The sequence below is a fragment of the Heloderma suspectum genome, chromosome 12 (genome assembly GCF_057233095.1).
Source record: "Heloderma suspectum isolate Gila_16-S chromosome 12, 16-S_ref, whole genome shotgun sequence".
Classification (NCBI taxonomy): Eukaryota; Metazoa; Chordata; class Lepidosauria; order Squamata; family Helodermatidae; genus Heloderma; species Heloderma suspectum.
In genome coordinates, this window is record NC_139469.1 from 32,308,245 (window position 1) to 32,326,731 (window position 18,487).

At 45.9% G+C, this 18,487-nt stretch overlaps 1 protein-coding gene across 8 annotated transcripts in view; it reads left to right on the forward strand.

Moving 5' to 3' along the window:
* Positions 1–18,487, forward strand: part of LOC146336770 (lipase maturation factor 1-like) — a 294,331-nt gene that overhangs the window by 61,347 nt on the left and 214,497 nt on the right. For all 8 annotated transcript variants that reach the window (XR_014785603.1, XR_014785601.1, XR_014785602.1 and 5 more), the window contains one exon: positions 17,558–17,706. Coding sequence is in view for 3 of the 8 variants with exons in the window: in XM_084818933.1 (XP_084675059.1) it covers positions 17,695–17,706 (12 nt within the window). In the remaining 5 variants the exon portion in view is untranslated. Of the gene's footprint in view, positions 1–17,557; positions 17,707–18,487 lie in introns of those variants that run through there.

Sequence of the window (18,487 nt, forward strand, 5' to 3'; positions counted from 1 at the left end):
CACGTATGTTGAGGCAACAGGCTAGGGAAGGCTATTGTCATGTCTTGTTGCAACTGGAATGAAAAGGACAATTAAAGATGAACTTTTCTTCTAACAGTGCTTGCTAGTTTTTCTTTATGGGCATCTCTACACCAGCCTAAAATCCCTCATTTAAAACAGGGCTTTCTGCTTCCGTTTCAAGTGCAGGATCATGATGGACTCCCTTTACACATGCTTCCTTTCCTCTCCCTTTCCCCCCTCCTTTTCCCACTTATCTGAGTCTTCCATATATTTCATTACACAGCCACTAGATGGTGCTGTGGTGTAGCGCCTCTTATTGCAGGTTTTCCTCTTCTCACGAGGGAACTCAAGTGAAACTCAAGCGCAGTAATTCGATAGCTCATTATCTCCAATCTTTTAAAAAACGGAGTAAAAGTAATTTAGTGCAGGAGATGCCCTGGAGGTTGACGACATCATCTAAAGGACCTGCAAACTTCTGTGAGTGACCAATCTCAACAGCAGGATAAAAGGTCCGTATGAAGAAGCCCCATGAATGTATATATTAATAATACTTATATAGCGCTTAATATAAAAACATCTCTAAGCGGTTAACATATAAATATTAAAAGTACATTTAAATACACTATTAAAACACAATTAAAAAACAATTTCAATTACAATAACAATACAAATACATTTAAAATACACCGTTAACGATTTTTAAAACTACAATAACAATAAATTGTAAGCTGACTCACAATACAACAAAAAAGGAAAGGAGATTCCTGTATTGAGGTTTCGGCAATATGGACATTTTATGTTGATTTAAGTCATTGTTTAAAAGGCAGCTCAATATTTCGTAATAGGTTGTCAGCTCTTCTAATAATACATAGTTGCATATGGATTAAGATAAATTGCGTATGGATTATGGTGTGATGCAATTCAGTTTTCAAGTTAAACAAACAAATAAGCAAACTGGAGTGCAGATTTTATATAGTACTTAAGAACCTAAGAACATGGATCAGATTGAAGATCCCCCTAGCTCAGCCCCCTGTTTCCAGTGGTGGTCATCCAGGTACTTCAGAAAGTTCATCAGCAGATCATGAAGGCAACAGCTCTCCCTGCTGTCTACCTGCCAGCAACAGGTGTTTGAGGTACACTGCCCTCAAACCTGGAGGTTCTATTTAGTTATCGTGCTTAATAGCCATTGATTGATCTCTCCTGCTGCATGATTAAGGTTTCCAGTGTTCACATTTCCTCTGATCCAGATTCATTGGGGCACAGAAACAGTCTCAATTGCTCTGTCCACATCAGCGATGAAAGTAGATCCAGGCATGTCTGTGGTGCACATTTCCTTTCAGTGAAATCAATGGGGCAAGGAGTATACAGGGTTTTCTGCCTATGAGCACCTGGCCACAACTGAGTTTATAGTAGGGATGTACGAAAGTCACTTACCTTTCCGCAGATTATGTGAGGGGGGAGGCATTCCGTCCCTCCCCCCGGAATCCTCGACGGGGGGGAGGCGATCCATTCCTCCCCCCCGGAATCCTTGACAGACAGCTGTGCTCCGCAGCGGCTCCGTGGAGCAGCCAGCCAGGCCGAAACAAACAAACAAAAAAACCATGTACGCAAATGGCGGCGGCCATGGCCGCCGCCATTTGCATTCCTTATTTTTTGCCGTCTTAGTCTACGTGAATATTTGCATAGACTATTACGGCGAAAATAAAGGGGAACGCAAATAGTGTAGCAGGAGCTATTTGCGTCCCTTTTTGATTCGCCGTTTTAGCTTACGTAAATCTTTACGTAGGCTAAAATGGCGAATCAAAAAGGGACGCAAATAGCGCCCGCTACGCTATTTGCGTTCCCCTTTATTTTTGTCGTAATAGTCTACGTAAATATTTACGTAGACTACGATGGCCAAAAATAAGGAACGCAAATGGTGGTGGCCGTAGCCGCCGCCATTTGTGTACGCTTTTTTTTTTAACCCAGCCATGATAGGCTACGTAAATCTTTATGTAGCCTATCATGTGTCTTTAAAAAAACACACAAAACCCTCCAGACTGCAAATGGCGGCGGCGGCAGCGGGTCGGAAGACTGGCCGCTGCCACTGCCGCCACCCGGAACATACGCCCCAGGTAAGTCTCGTCCCGGGGGGGATCCACGGGGGGGCGGGGGGTGACAGGCCATTCCGCCACAGATTTCGGGGGGCCGAATGCACTGGCATTCTGCCTCACTGAGATCCGTGGTGGAATTCTCTGACATCCCTAGTTTATAGTGCATCATGCTTATATCCTACTGAATTTCAGTGCTGTGTGCTAGTTGTTGCTTTTTTAAAAGAAAGCATCAGCTTTGGATCATGGTGGTAGAGGGGACACTATCTGTACTAATTTTCCTTAGTTTTATTTCTGAAGTGTGTCCAATGTGCTACCCTAAAAATAAGGGTCTCCCCCAATCTTCTTGATTGGAACCTCTACAGGAGCCTCTAAAATATTATCTTTCTAATATTTAATTTATTGATTGCATGTACAATAGTTTCTTCTGTTATTCTTCTTGAATGTACCTATTTAGGTGCTTCTGCTGAGGAAACAATGGAAAATAAGTGGTTAAGGCTACGTTTAGAAAGGTGAATCATTGTGGAATGTTGGTTTCTGAGCGCCTTCTAAAGCCTTGTATTATTTTGTGTTAATCAGTCCATTTGTACCAGGGTGTGTTGTTGTTTTCTGGTGTTTTGCTTTGTTTTTAAAACTGGACAATCTTATGTATGTTTACTCAGAAGTAAGTCTCACTGTGTTCAATGCTCTGCTAACTGTGTTTAGGACTGCAGCCTTAAAACCCTATTTATATGTGTCTGTTTTGGATAAAAAAAATAAAAATTATAAATCAATGGGCAAGCATAGATGTACTGTACTTTCTGTAATGGAAATGCTGATGAAGTTGTTTGCATGAGGTCAATAGAATAAGGCCTCACAAATCTTCTCCTATAGCCAGAATTCTGTAGGATCTTTTCCCGAATTACACGCCAGGGTATGAGCCAGGAAAGACAGTAGGCGGACCATTGGTCGGTTAAGGCAACACATCTGATTTTGGCCAACAGTGATACGGTCTTTAATGAAACATCCTAACTAATGTGTAGCAAGAGAAAGAGAAAGATATGTTCCAGTCAACAGATGTTGGTGGTTAAACATTGGTTTATAAGTGTGTGTGTGTGTGTGTGTGTGTGTGTAACTGCAACAAGGACAACGGATTAAGTTTAGCATATGTGATTCAGAGCAAAAATTAAATGTAATAGTGTCTATGATTTTCTTCAGCATGTTCCAAGAGGATACTTCCTTTAAGAAAAAGAAAACGGGAGTAGATGCAAATTGGTTTATTTTTCTGCACTCAGTTAGGCGCACGTACCGAACATTCTGAACACGCGTGAGGCGAGTGCAGCCGTTGAAATCTGTGCCATTTTTAATTTTATTCCATCTTAAATTGCATCTCACCAAGATAACAGTAGCGCTCATTGTCTTGCCCGTGCAGCTGCTGAAACTTGACGAGATCCAACCGAAGAAAACGGGAGCAGGTGGGTCAACAATGCGACCCTCTCGTTCCCAGAAGTATCAGTATGCAGCCAGGGCCGTCGGCAGTGGGGCAGGAGCAAGAGAGTGAGGGGAGCTGTTTTGAGCGTGGTCCAGAAATGGTGTCCTCAGTGAGTCTAAACTCTGTGTGTGTATTGGGGTTTTCATTTGCAAAAGGCCCCAAATGCCATGGAATCTTAAGTGGGACGTCTCATGCCTTACCCTGTCAAGATGGCAGAGTGTTAATTTTCGTGATAAAGCTATTTGCCAACGATTAACTGTGCCATTTTTTTTAAAGAGGTGATTAATAAAGGTAGAGTGAAAGTAGCTACCTCAAGCTGAATCGTATGATGCGTCCATCTAGCCCAGTATTGTCTGCTCTGATTGGTCATTGCTCTCCAAGGTCTCAGACAGGGGCCTTCCCTAGTCTTCCTCCCTGCGATCCAGGAAACCAGGATTGGAACTTGGGGCCCCTCAAATGCAAAGCTTATGTTGTACCAGTTTAGATCATGTATACCAGCCGGGTACCCTCCAGCGTGTTGGACTACAGTTCCCATCATTCCTGGCCATCATGGCCATTGGGCAAAGTCAGGTGATGAGTTACGACAGCTGTGTAGCTAAAACGACGCTACCGAGGAACAAGAGGGAGATATTGGTATGCTCCAGGGAATTCCCAGAATTGAAAATGTAACAAACGTATTTAGGGGAAAAAGCCTTGAAGGGGGCAACCCCCCCCTCCTCAATTCCAGCCCAATGAGGATGTCGTATTCCATTGCGTATTCCGCCATCTCTATTAGGTGATGACTCAAGCGAGGAGGCACAGCACTGGGAGGCTGGTGGCTCTGATTCCAATGGGGCAGTGAATCCGCTCCGGGTTTCTGTCAGAACCCTGAAGGAGCTATCCAAGGTGGTTTCGCACCTTGGAGAGCTCCTTCAGAGTTCTGACTGAAACCTGGAGCGGATTCGCCGCCCCACTGACATCGGAACCACCAGCCTCTACTGGACACACAGGATATGGCAGCTGGATGAAGTAGGTCTGGGACAGAGCTGGTTCAGGACCCCGGACAGAACTGGATGTACTGGCCCAGGCACTGCGGGCTGAGATTCAGGACTGTGGAAAGCGATCCTCCATTTAAGGTAGGCCTAGAGCAGCTTTCCCCAACCTGTTGGCCTCCAGATGTGTTGGCCTGTAAATCCCATAATCCCATGTTTGCTGGGAATTACGGGAGTTGCAGTCCAACACAACTGGAGGCCACCAGGTTGGGGATGGCTGGCCTACAGCAACTGACAGGGTTCTATAGGCAGGCCAGGAGAGTTCACCTCCTCAAGTGCTATATCTGGCTTTGAACGGGCCAGTTCCCTTTCCTGTTGTCTCTGGCTCCTTCCAGGGGTGAGGGTGCAGGGAATGGGGAGCTGCTTTGGGGAATGCTTTCCAGAGCCTCCCTGATCACTGGAGGAGTCAGAGGACAGCGGCATCTCCCAGAGATCCAAGTGGATGGGGTGCAGGATCCAAGGAGGAGGGCCCCACTTGCAAAGGACCAGAAACTGGTTCTGACTCCTCTGCAGAGCGGCTGCCACTGGGAAACTCCCTCTCCGAGCCCTGGGTCATGGCAGAGGACTGAGAAGATCTGTGGCCAAAGAATACAGTTGGGCCAGTTAGGTTGCCCTTAACAATGTTGGTTCCAGATGTTTGGTGTCCGACATGGAAAATCCAAACCGTGGCCTTCTCGTGGTAAAGCAATAAATCAAGTCTGCTGTCAGAAAACTGTCTGGCTTCATTCAAATCAGTTGGCAAAATTCACTCCCCCCCCCCGCCCCGCAACTGTGTTTTAGCATTTGTTGCTCCTCTTAGGGTTGTCAGTATAATGTAGCAGTGACAGTAGAAGCTGTAGGCAGAAATCCCCCCTGTCATGATCTAGATTCTAGTCCTAGCAATCCTGTGACACTGCCAGGGTATGCTCATGCAGGAACTAGGGAGGGGGCCTTCTTTGTGGTGGTGCCCTCTGAAATGCCCTCCTCCGCTGAAGGAAACTGGCAGTGAAGCTGCTAAAATTTTGGTGCCAGCTTAAAACTTACTTGTTTGCCCAGGCATTTGGAAGTGTTATGGCTGGCTTATGCTGAGCTTCTCTGCTGCTTTTTAATTTGTTTTTATTGCAATATTTTATGGTTATGTTGTATTCTATTTTTGTTTATATGCCTCTTGTACACCGTCCTGATATCCTAGGGTGAAGGGTGTGTCAAAATACTTCGAAACAAATAGTTAAACACGGTGCTAGGGGCCCCACGGTTTCCTACCCACATCTTTCCTGCCGATAGTGTGCAGCTCCTAGTCTCTTCCTTGCCGTATGTATAGTCTTGCTCAGACCTTTCTCCTTGACCCCTTTTTTCTTCAGCTCTTGCCTCCACCACTCATAGCTTCTCCACATTCCAGCTTTCAGACCACTACCTTTGTCCTGCTTCCTTTAGCCTCCCAGTCTTTGCCAGGTGTCCTCTCTTCCTCCCTCAGAGCCTCTTTTTACCCTAAGTACTCTGAGGCAACTTCAGAAGCATGTCTCTAAGGTACCTTTTGTTGCCTCCTCTGTTCTTTCCCTTGAGCTTCATCCTCCATTCACCTTTCCTTCAGGTTCTTCTTTCCCAGTCCATTCCCCACCCTGCACCCTTCCTTGAGTCCCCTTGCTCCTGGGCTCCTTGTCACTTAGCTTCCCTACATCCCAGGACCTCTTTCCAGTCCTCTGCCTGCTGCTGTGAGGAGGTTTAGTCCCAAGCAAACTGACAACCTTCCCTTTCCTCACAGAAGCTGGGTTGCAGCCTGCTTAGTGCTTGTGAAGGAATGGAACCGTTCTCCATTCTAGGATGTTATGGGGTTAAATCTGTGTGTGTGCATGCGCTAGTCAGTTTCAGCCAAAAGGTTAATTATTTAAAGTTTAGTTACAATGTAGAGGTCAGGAAGTTTGTCAGGGAAGCTGGGAAATGATAAAGTTCAACAAAAGGTCAGAGGAAGAAAGAGAGAGACAGAAAAAATTACTCTGGAAATAGAAACGTGCAGAAATTAACAGCCTCTTGATTAGTTGGTGTTGGGGAGAGAAAAAATAATAATTTTAAGAGATAAAATTATAGAAGCATAAGGCAAAAGGCAGAGGGACAAGGAAAACCAGGAAGAAGAAGATGAAAGAATGACAGAAGGCCAGAGTTTCTGGGTCTGGAGAACTGATTGAGAGAGCTGGAACACTGACAATAAGATATTGCTTGGTTAAGAGACCTTTTTTTTGTTTTGTGTGTGTATCCATGTAGATTTTAAACATTTTCCCTATTCACATTTTTCTTCAGTAAAATTTAAACATCATTGTTCAAAACTTTGTGGCCTCTTTTGTTATTGTTGGGTTACCCACCCCCCATGTCTAACAGCCAACCCCCACACTACCTAAGGGGGGGTAGACCCAGGGAATTTAAGGCTGGTTTGGTGGGGGCAGCCAGAAAGGGGGGAAAAGGTTTCCATGTGGCAGGGGGAAAAGGTTTCCATGTGGCAGTGGAAAAAGGCCACCAGAAGGGAAGGGCAAAAGAGTTGGGGCAGACATAATTTTGCCTGTTCACCCTTCCAATCACGGGACAGGGCATTGCTGGTCCGTGATGGTGCCATTGTGTGCCACCGTACCAGCTTAGCCAGTCAATATTGGAGGTTTCACCTTCCCAACCACAGTACAACTGGCCACCTGCCATCCTTTAATGGGCCCCAAAACTTGCCCCCCGAAGTGGCCACCTGACTCTGCCTTATGGTGGTGCTGGCCTTGGTCCTTAAGAATTATAAATCCGTATTTTGAAGCCGGGCTTCCCTGTCTGTGGGGTAGGCAGGCATGGCCGGGGCCGGGGTTATGATTCATGGAAGTAATCAGAAGCCCCTGTGATGTGCCACAGTTGCGAAGAGACTGATTTTGCACCATGTACGTTTTGGTGCAAGGCGGCTGTTTGTGCTTTAATTAAACGGGTTATTTGTGGGAGCAACACTTTTCTTTCTGATGCTGAAGTCACTATGCTAACATTGGAGGCTGAAGTTGCATCTATATGATGACACCAAAACTTGCCCTCTTTACTGAGGGCGGAAAGTAATTTTTTAGCTGGGTGCTGCACAGTGTGTTGGGTATTTTTAAAAATGGTCTTGGGAACAGGTTATCTCCCCCCCCCCCTTTGCACTGGCTGTTAAATGCTGTTGATCGCTGTCTCAGCTGTTGCTGGTGTCACTGGGTAATTTAAGATTTCTTTTTCTTTTTTAAACAGCTGGGTGAGCTCTGTTTACTCCTGCCTGGCTCATCATTAAGAGTCTTCCTCCCCCCACCCTTTCCAGCTGCAGGATGGAACTATGCCCCCCCCCCCCGCGCAATAAATTCTGGCCTGGTTTAAAATGAGATTGCGATGTTGGAACCAGCCCCAGAAGTCGGCAATGCCAGGATTTGAGCTCTGGAACAAAGCCAGGCAGGTGCAGCAGGGAATCAGCATTCTGGTTGGAGACTCGCTTGGCCCCGAATGATTGATAAATGTCCATATAGGGAATTCCAGGCCATTAGGCTTTCTGGCACGTAAGGCAAAATGATAAATCCCCCACCAATACACACACACACACACACACCTTGGGTTTGGTGTCCCCTCCTCACCTGCCTAATAATAACAATAATAAAATGCCTATTGTTGTTGTGCTAGGTACAAATTAAAAAAGCAAGTGAGAATGAGCCCTTGCCAACAGCTTACAGGCTAGCAAACAAGATGCAGAAACCACTGGGAAGGAGCAGGAACATCCTGTGTGGTCTTGTGGTTTTGGAAGCCCTGGAGGGGCCTCCTTCACCTCATTTCCACAGCCGCAGAATGCAACATTGCACTCTTTGACAGGAAAGCCTCCTCCTGTGATCTCCAGTATAAAGAGCGCTTTGCCTTTACTCAGTAGGGACAGCAAGGTGCTCTGCACATGTTTGGAGGCCGTCTTCCTTTTTCTCTTCAGGGCTGCTCTTTTTTTGTGCCTTGAGGTGAGCTTTTTGGCTGCACTGTAAGGGATTCTGCAGATCCTCTTCTAGAAGGCGTTAAAATGGGGTGTTTCTTCTTGTGTTGTCAGTGACAAGCTAACCATGAGTGAGCAGTGTGGCATGGCTGCAAAAAAAGAAAAGAAAAGAAAGAAAAAGGCCAATGCAGTTTTAGGCTGCAAGAAGAGAACGATAGTTTCCAAGTCACAAAGAGTAATAGCTCCACTTTATTCCACATTAATCAGATCTCATGTGGAATACTGTGTCCAGTTCTGGGCACCACAGTTTAAGAAGGATGTAGTCAGTTTGGAATGGGTTCTGAGGAGGGCAACAAAAGTGGTCAGGGGCATGGAAAAGGTTGAAGGAACTGAGTATGTTTAGCCTGGAGAAGAGAAAACTGAAGGGGGTGGAATGATAGCCTTCTTCAAATACCTGAAGGGCAAAGCCTTGTTCTCAGGACTAGATCTCACGGGCTTAAGTTACAGGCAGGTAGATTCTGGTCAAGCTTCAGAATAAATGTCTTAAGGGTAAGAGCAGTTTGCCAGCAGTGGAGGTTGGTGGCTCCGAAGTCAGCCAGAGCCACCAGCTTTGCATCTTGGACAGCTCCTTTAGCATTCTGACAGGTTCTGACTGAAACTTGGAGCAGATTTACTGCCCACTGACATTGGAACCACCACCCTCCACTGGCTCTAATCTCTGATCAGTAGCTGATTGGAGAGATGAGCTTTTCCCTGCTGAACACTGAAAAGGGTGTAGGGTGAAAAAGGCATCCAAGATAGAGACATATATTATTACTATCTCCCTTCCTAAAGGTGCAAAGCACCTTGGAGAGCTCCGTTAGAGTTTTGACTGGTTTTGACCGAGACTTGGAGCAGATGCACCGTCCCACTGACATTGGAACCCACAGCCTCCACTGTCGATGATGGAACCAATTACCTAGACCTTCCTCATCGGAGGTCTTCAAGAAGTTCTAGTTGCTACAGCTGCCTGTTACAAAATGTACTGGTAGGCTATTTCCATGTAAGGTGCCCAATAATGGAACTTTCCTGTACCTATGTTGATACCACGTTGCTGTTTGTTTCTCCCATCGCCAACTGTTTTTCAAGCATAAAGGCTTTGGCAACTGTCTGGCTTCTGGGGAGGTGTTTTATTCCCCACTTCCCAGTTTGCCAGTCCAGCGGTAAACAAGTGGCACCTGCAGCAGAGGAACTTGTTGAAAGGTCACTGTGGCTCTGGCCCTGGCCAGTCGCTCCGCTCTCTCCTTAAATTGGCTCTCCGGACAAACATGCTGCTGCTGATATTCTTAGATGTATTAAATTCTAAAGCTCCAACATTTTCATTTTCATTTGTTGGTCGGGGAGAGTACAGTACTGGACAGCAATAAATTTGTGTGCATATCTAATTGCCCAAAGCAGCTTACACCAAAAAGAACATCTGGAGGACCACAAGTTGCCCATCCCTAATTTAAAACCTCTTGTCTTGTTCTCTTAGGGTGCAATCCAATGCATGTCTACTCAGAAGTATGTCCTACTAAGTTCCATGGGGCCTACACTCAGGAAACTGGGTACAGGATTGAAGTAGAAATTGCGATAGCCAAAAAAAGATTAATAGGTGTGTGGTTTAATAGTGGTTTTGCTGTTGATTTCTGGTGAGTCTGCATGTGTGTTTGAGAGCAAGAGAGAACGTTTTAAATGAGTCTTAAGATTACACTTTATTCTTTAGATCGTTTTTGTGATCTGCGTTATGCAGGGTTGAATGCTGTTTAGAAAGTGCAGAGCATTTGCCTGCCATTCGCGGCCCTGCGTGCTCGCCAATTGCAGTGGCTCAGTGAATAAAAGGCTGTAGTTCATTGGTAGAGCCCCTCCGTTGCACGCAGAAAGTCCCAGGTTCAATCCCTGGCATCTCCAGGTAGGCCTGGAAAAACTCCTGCCTGAAACCCCGGGGAGTCGCTTCCAGCCAGTATCAACGATACCGGGCTAGATGGACCAAGGACCTGACTCAGTACAAGGCAGCTTCCTGTGTACCTCAGCTCTGGTGCCATGTATCCCCTTTCTGTATTACACGTGTGTTAAACATGCATATGTGCAGTATGAAAAGAGAACGTGGTGTCTGGGACGAGGGCAGCCAAGAATGTGGCTGGGTCAATGTGGTGCTGGGAGGGGGTGGGGGGACAAGAAAGGCAGAGGCTGGATGTGCCCTGCAGGGCTTCTATTGAGGAATGGGGGATAATACATTTGCGGCTGCGGATCTAGCATGTACAGTTGTGTTTCTGGAACAGAGTTGGGATAATTAGCATGTGAAAGCCCTGATAACACTGGGATTCTTGTGCCGGCTGAATCGCATGAGATATACCGCCCTTCGGGTGCCAGTTCAGAGCCCGTAACTGCTATTTGTGGCCGCTGTTGGGAACAATTAACCTTTCAAACTCTGTCGTCTCTGTTGCTTTTCTGATGCAGCTGCTTGTGCAACTGGAGACTGTGTTCCCCTCCGCCAAAGTGCTGGCTTTGGCAGCAAGAGTTATCTCCTAGAAACCACAGGATGTGTGCAGATAAAATGAGAATTCTCTTTTTAAAATCAAAGCTCAATCACAAAGGGGAAAACAGTAATTAAGTTTTAATTGAAGGGAATGGTTGGGTCTTTAGTTATCAGAACAAAAAAAGGAAGGGGGGGGCGGCTCCATTCATTATGTTTTAGTTTCCTCAAATGCTTCACTCAACAAATGATCATGCTCATCATGAGATTGAAATCTGCAACGTTTCACTAATTCAACCACCCTTTAATTACTTAAGTTAGTAATTCCCAAACTGTATGTCAGCAGGGTACACGATAGTGCTATGGGAGATCTGCTAGTGTGTCCCATGATGGATAAATAATTAAAGGTTTCTGTTAGCCTCCCCCACCCTACCCAAAGGAGTCTGCCTGCTGCATCTCTGTATGATTCACTGCTCTGGCCTGCCCATCGTCCAGTCATCTGGGTCCAAGCAATTCTGCCATGTCTCTGTATCAGCTATGATCTGGGTCATTCCTTCAATCTTGCCCTGTGTCAGACTCTCTCTTGCATCTCTGGATGAGTGCCTCTTCTAAACTTGCTCCCATCCATGTTCCAGTAAATGGAAGCATGTTCCAATAAATGACTCATGCAGAGACATAGACAGTGGGCTCTGAGGACAGTTGTTGGTTAGGTTGACTACTTAGAGTGGGTATAACATTTAGCGGGTATAAGAATGAGGCATGCCTCCAGTTTTAATTCAAATGATAAAACATTTTATTTTATTAAAAGCTTTCTAAACTGCCTTTCAGGGCAGAATAGCCCTTACAAGGAGGTGTACAGTTCTAAGATAAAAACATAACATTAAAATGATTGGTTTTACACCCCTTACAATGAACAGTTTAAATTAATCCAAAGCACAGTAATTAATAAAATGCAGGTTGAAATAAAAATGCCTTAAGATTATAACCAACAGCAACAACTAATAATGATGGAGCTGCCCAGAATTCCATGCTTCTCCGCTGTCAGGAATTTGGAAAAAGCTGATTTAGGGCACCAAACCAAATATTATGGACTAAAATTGTATCCAGCATATGTAAATTAGGAAGAAAGTCACTGTCCTTAAGAGGAATACTCTAACTCAGCAATGATATGGGATTTTGCAAGGGTGTACTTATTTATGTATTTATTTATTACATTTCTATACCACTCCATAGCTGAAGCTCTGTGTCTTCTGTTTGCATATTATCCTGCTTTCATGTCCTCATGACCTCTTTAAAATTTAGTGCATAGATATGGTTTCATGGAAAAGCAGTAGACAAATGTTAGAAATTATTTATTTAATCAATTTATAGACCACTTGGCTAGATCTCAATAGACATTTTGAAGCAGTTTGCAACATAAAAATTAGTAAACACTGCAGAAACTATTGCTGAACATGTCCGTATCGATGCAGAGTGTACACTTTACCAGTAATGCTTTAGTATAAAATTACTACCAGGAGACCTAAGCAGGCATTTTACAGCTGTTCTCCGTGAGATGCTTGATGTCTGGAGACCGTTCTGGGATAGGTTGGGTCTGCTTCTTCTCTCCAGGCCAGAAATAGTTGGCTAGAGCGGCCTTCTGCCTCCTTTTATATACAGCACATGTGATTGTGGGGTAGAATGCTGCCTTTGAAAACGGCATAATCTGTGGCCCACCGTTCCTGCCCAGGAGGTACATATGGATGAGAAATTCATGTAGTTTGCATTTCAACACAAACTTGCCAAATTCACGCTTCCACAACCTAAACATGTACTGGAGTTTGCCGCATAAATCCATACATTTTCAAAATGTGCATGATCATAAAAAAGCACTTTTTAAAAAAATTCCACAAAAATGCATATATTTGCAAAAATGCTTTCCAAAATGCTGTATTCATTGAGCAAAATCCACAGGTTTGCAAAAGTGTGCACAAAAATGCTTATGTTTGGAAAAATGCATATAAAATGCAGGGTTTTTTTTACAAATGTACAGGAAATTGCATGCACGTTTTTGGGCAGACTATAAAAAAATTGTAATCCAATGTGGAATCAGGATGGCATGAATGTAGCTTTGGAAAAATGAGAACTTAAGTGAAATTGAGCTTCACAGATTCACCCATCCCTACCAGGAGGAGAGAATGGTGCAATAGTGAGCACCTTCTTTTGTGTGTTTTTGGGTTGGAGGAAAGAGAAAATGTATTACATGAGAAGAATCATAACATGGCCAAAATCCAAGTTAAAATTTTAGTTGTGTAGATCGCTTAGCTTATTTAATGTCAACACACCAACGATAACTGATGGACTGGAATAAGAACCAGTAACGAAGTCCTAAATTGGTCTTTATTCCCCCCCACTCCCGGCTTCCTTTCTTAAGAATCATTTGGATATTTTATGCTGTGTGTGTCTTTTGCTGGAGCTGGAAGGGAAATAGAATGCAAATATTGCAATTTGCATGAAGTTGCATGGAATTGTGTCTCTCCCACATTGTCAGATAACTCACCTGCGTTGGTATGGCTGGAAAGAATATAAAGCACGTTCCAGAGAAATGTTATTCCAGTTAAATTAGCGAGTATGCATGTGTGCATTCATACTTATTAAAACGTCTGTCTCTTTGTGTGGAACCCTCCGTTGTGGGCCATCACCTATTATATGCACCAGTCCCCTCATGATCGCATCCCTTCACGTTCCCTTATGGATGATCCTGTCAAGCCTCTCAAGTTAGAATGTATTTTATTTATTTATTAAACAGATTTATATACCAGTTTCATTTTTGCAAAACACCCCAAAGCGGTTCACATGATGAAGATTGTGTCATCACCAGTTATCGCTGTTGTGAACGGTTACTTTCTTAAGCTTCACATAGAATTGTCGCAGACTGCATTTTGCATTTCATGGCCGTTTGGCCCCACTATTTATATCCCCCCACTTATATGCGCTCTGTCTCGCTCTCTCTCATATGTGTGTTTGTCTGTGTGTATACATGTACACACAGTGGGGGGGATTAACAGGCCAGATGAGGAGAAGAGGGGCTAGACACCTTACAGCTGTCCCCTCTTCTGGTTCTTCCCCCAACCTGATGGTTCCTGGCAGCCTTACCAGTCTGCCCTCGGGTCTGGTGGTGCTGCTGCTGAATGCCAGGTCGGCCCAAAATAAGACCTCCCTCATCCATGATTTGATTGTGGATGAGGGGGCTGACCTGGCATGTATTACTGAGACCTGGGTGGGGGAACTGGGAGGGGTCACTCTCTCCCAGCTGTGCCCTCCTGGGTACTCAGTGCAGCACCAACACCGACTTGAGGGTCGGGGAGGGGGGGTTGCCGTGGTCTATAGGAATTCAATCTCCCTCTCCAGGCTTCCTGCTCATTCGAGTGCAGATCTTGAGTGTCTGTACCTTGTGTTGGGTACCCGGGACAGATTAGGGATTCTGTTGGTGTACCGCCCACCCCGCTGCCCATCGGACTCCCTGCCTGAGCTGACGGAGGTGGTCTCGGACTTGGTGTTGAGGACCCCCAGGATGATGGTCCTGGGGGATCTCAACTTCCATGCTGAGGCCGCTGTATCCGGGGCGGCTCAGGACTTCATGGCCGCCATGACAACCATGGGGCTGTCCCAACATGTCATTGGCCCAACGCATATAAAAGGACACACACTTGATCTGGTTTTCTCGACTGGGCAGGAGGATGGTGATCTGAAAGTGGAGGAATTAACATCTGTCCCTTTGTCATGGTCAGATCACTTCCTGCTGAGGTTTAGACTTCTGGCGGCCTTTCCCCTCTGCAAGGGTGGGGGACCTATGAAAATGGTCCGCCCCCGGAGATTAATGGATTCCGATGGATTCCAGAGGGCTCTGGGGGATTTTCCTGCTGGTATGGCTGGTGCACCTGTCGAAGCCCAGGTCGCTCTGTGGAATGCAGAGATGACTCGGGCGGTTGACACGATCGCACCCAAGCACCCTCTCCCTCTGAGCAGAGCCCGGCCAGCTCCTTGGTATACACCTGAGCTGAGGGCAATGAAGCAAGAGGGGAGACGGCTAGAACGCAGGTGGAGGAAAACTTGTGCTGAGTCTGACCGAACACAGGTAAGAGCCCACTATTGAGCCTACTCTGTGGCGGTGAGGGTGGCAAAGAGGCAGTTCTTTTCCACCAGCATTGCATCTTCTCAGTGTCGTCCGGCGGAGCTTTTCCGAGTGGTTCGCGGCCTGTTACATTCTGGGCCAGGGAGAGAGACGGTGGAACCCTCGGTAGCACGCTGTGACGGGTTTGCGCAGCACTTTGAGGATAAAGTCGCTCAGATTCGTCATGAATTGGACACCACGATTAATGCAGTTCCATTGGTAGAGGCGTTCAGAGCACCGTCTGGTCCAGTTTTATTGGATGAGTTTCAGTTACTGAGGCCTGAGGATGCGGACAAGGTGCTTGGCCAAGTCCGATCGACCACTTGTGTGCTTGACCCTTGCCCTTCATGGCTTATTAAATCAAACAAGGAGGGGTTGTCCGGCTGGGTCCAGGAGGTTGTAAATTCCTCCTTGAGAGAGGGAGTGGTGCCTGCCGCTTTAAAAGAGGCAGTAATTAGACCACTCCTGAAAAAGCCTAACCTGGACTCAGAGGATGTTAACAATTATAGGCCAGTGGCCAACATCCCCTTCCTGGGCAAGGTGCTTGAGCGGGTGGTTGTAGGACAGCTCCAGGCACTCTTGAATGAAACGGAATATCTAGATCCATTTCAATCGGGCTTCAGGCCTGGTTTTGGAACGGAAACTGCCTTGGTCGCCCTGTGGGATGACCTCTGCCGGGAGAGGGACAGGGGGAGTGCGACCCTGTTGATTCTCCTGGACCTCTCAGCGGCTTTCGATACCATCGACCATGGTATCCTTCTGGATAGGTTGTCTGGGTTGGGAGTTGGAGGCACTGCACTACAGTGGTTCCGCTCCTACTTGGATGGCCGATTCCAGAAGGTGGTGCTGGGGGATTATTGCTCTGTGCCATGGCAATTGTGCCATGGGGTTCCACAGGGCTCTATTCTATCCCCCATGCTGTTTAACATCTACATGAAACCGCTGGGGGAGGTTATCCGGAGGTGTGGGCTGAGGTGCCATCAATATGCGGATGACACCCAGCTCTACCTCTCTTTCTCATCAAAACCAGGTGAGGCAGTGGCTGATCTGAACCAGTGCCTGGGAACGGTAATGGACTGGATGAGGGCCAATAAACTGAAACTCAATCCAGACAAGACAGAGGTACTGTTAGTGGGTGGTTCGTCTGCCCGGCTAGGTGATAATCAACCTGTTCTGGAGGGGGTTGCACTCCCCCTAAAGGATCAGGTTCGTAGTTTGGGGGTGCTCTTGGATCCAGAACTGTCACTTGAGGCACAGGTGAACTCAGTGGCACGGAGCACTTTTTATCAGCTGGTATACCAACTACGCCCTTATCTGGACAGAGATAGCCTAGCTACAGTTATCCATGCTCTGATAACTTCTCGTCTGGATTACTGCAATGCGTTATACGTGGGGCTGCCTTTGAAAACGGTCCGGAAACTTTAGCTGGTCCAAAATAGGGCAGCAAGATTGTTAACAGGGACTGGCCTGCGAGCTCATAGTACGCCAGTACTTTTCCAGCTGCACTGGCTGCCGGTCCATTTCCGGGCCCGATTCAAAGTGCTGGTGTTAACATTCAAAGCCCTTAACGGCTTGGGGCCAGGTTACCTGAAGGATCGCCTCCTCCCATATGTGCCTGCCCGGACCTTAAGATCATCAGCAGCAGCCCTTCTCCGTGAGCCCCTGCCAAAGGAAGTGAGGCGGGTGGCTACTAGGAGGAGGGCTTTTTCTGTTGTGGCACCCCAGCTCTGGAATGAGCTCCCTAGTGAGGTTCGCCTGGCGCCTACATTGTACTCCTTTCGGCGCCAGGTGAAGACCTTTTTATTTTCCCAGGCATTTTAGCTTTCTAAATTTTTATCTTTGCTGTTTTAAATCTTTATTTTAAACTCCTGTACTGCTGCTAGGTTTTATTGTGGTTGTATTGTTATATTGTGGTTTTAATGTTCTATATATTTTAAATTGTTTTATTGTGTGTTGTTTGGTTTTAGTTTTTGTGAACCGCCCAGAGAGCTTCGGCTATTGGGCGGTATAGAAATAAATAAATAAATAAATAAATAAATAAAATATACATATACATGTACAGTGTATACATATACACTGGCCAACAGAACATGATGTTTCATGTATCTGATTATGTGGACTCTAGTCCACAAAAGCTTCTGCCACAAATACATCTTTAAGATGCACAAGACCATTTGTTACTTTTGCAACAAATTTGTTGCTTTTTACAGACTAACACAGCTACCCTTTTGGAAGCTGCATAACTTGGAGAATTCCCTTCCTCTGTGTGCCATTGAGATCTCTGAGTACATCAGAGAACACAGTGTTTCAATATACCTGCACGTCACTGTTGAAAGTGTCCCTTGGTTCTGCAACAAACTAATGTGTACTCTATTATTTCCCTCTAGGGTGGGAATCTCAGCTTCTGGAAACTGGTTTTTTAGGAATATTCCTGTGCCCCTTCTGGACACTTTCCCGATTGCCCAAACACACGCCTCCTTCCCGCATAGTCATCTGGGGTTATCGATGGCTTATTTTCAGAATCATGCTCGGAGCGGTAAGTGAATTATGTTTCATTTCATGTTTATTTTGTTTCCTTTTATGTCCCCTCAAAAACATATAGGTATGTATGAATCAATAGTCTAGTGAATCTTTTTAGTAAGCTGGTCATTTCTGTGGACTTGTTTGGAAGGCTGAAACCACTACAGGTGGGCATATACAGATAATTCTCTTCATACCCACCCCCAGCCAGAGAGAGTCTCCTTAATTAAATAGTTTTGTATTGTTTGGCTCCCAAGCTTTCAGTACTCCTGGAAAGTCTACCCAGTAGGGTTTGAGGTGCTGTTGAGGTTAGGCAGCAGAATCTGGAAGCAAGCACAGACCAAGCAGTGATTTGGACTCCTGCACTGAGCAGGGGGTTGGACTCGATGGTCTTATAGGCCCCTTCCAACCCCGCTATTCTATGATTCTAAGCACTTCTGACCCCAGGACACCGCTGTGGGAAGCTAACTGTATGGGCTGCACAGTTGGGAATGTTCCCTCTGTGTGGGCTCTATCAATGGGGTATCCCAGGCTGTTTGAGAAGGAATTATAGCTCACCAGTAGAATACCTGCTTTGCATGCAGAAGGTCTCAGGTTCAGTCCCTGGCAGCTCCAGGTACTGTTGGGAAAGACCCCTGTCTGAAACTCTGAAGAGCTGCTACCAGTCAGTGTAGACAATATTGAGCTAGATGGATAAATAATCTGACAATGTATAACACAGTTCCTTATTTATTTATTTAGTTAGAGTATTTTTATCCTGTTCCTCAGTGACAAAAAGGCTCCCAGGGTGGCTTAGG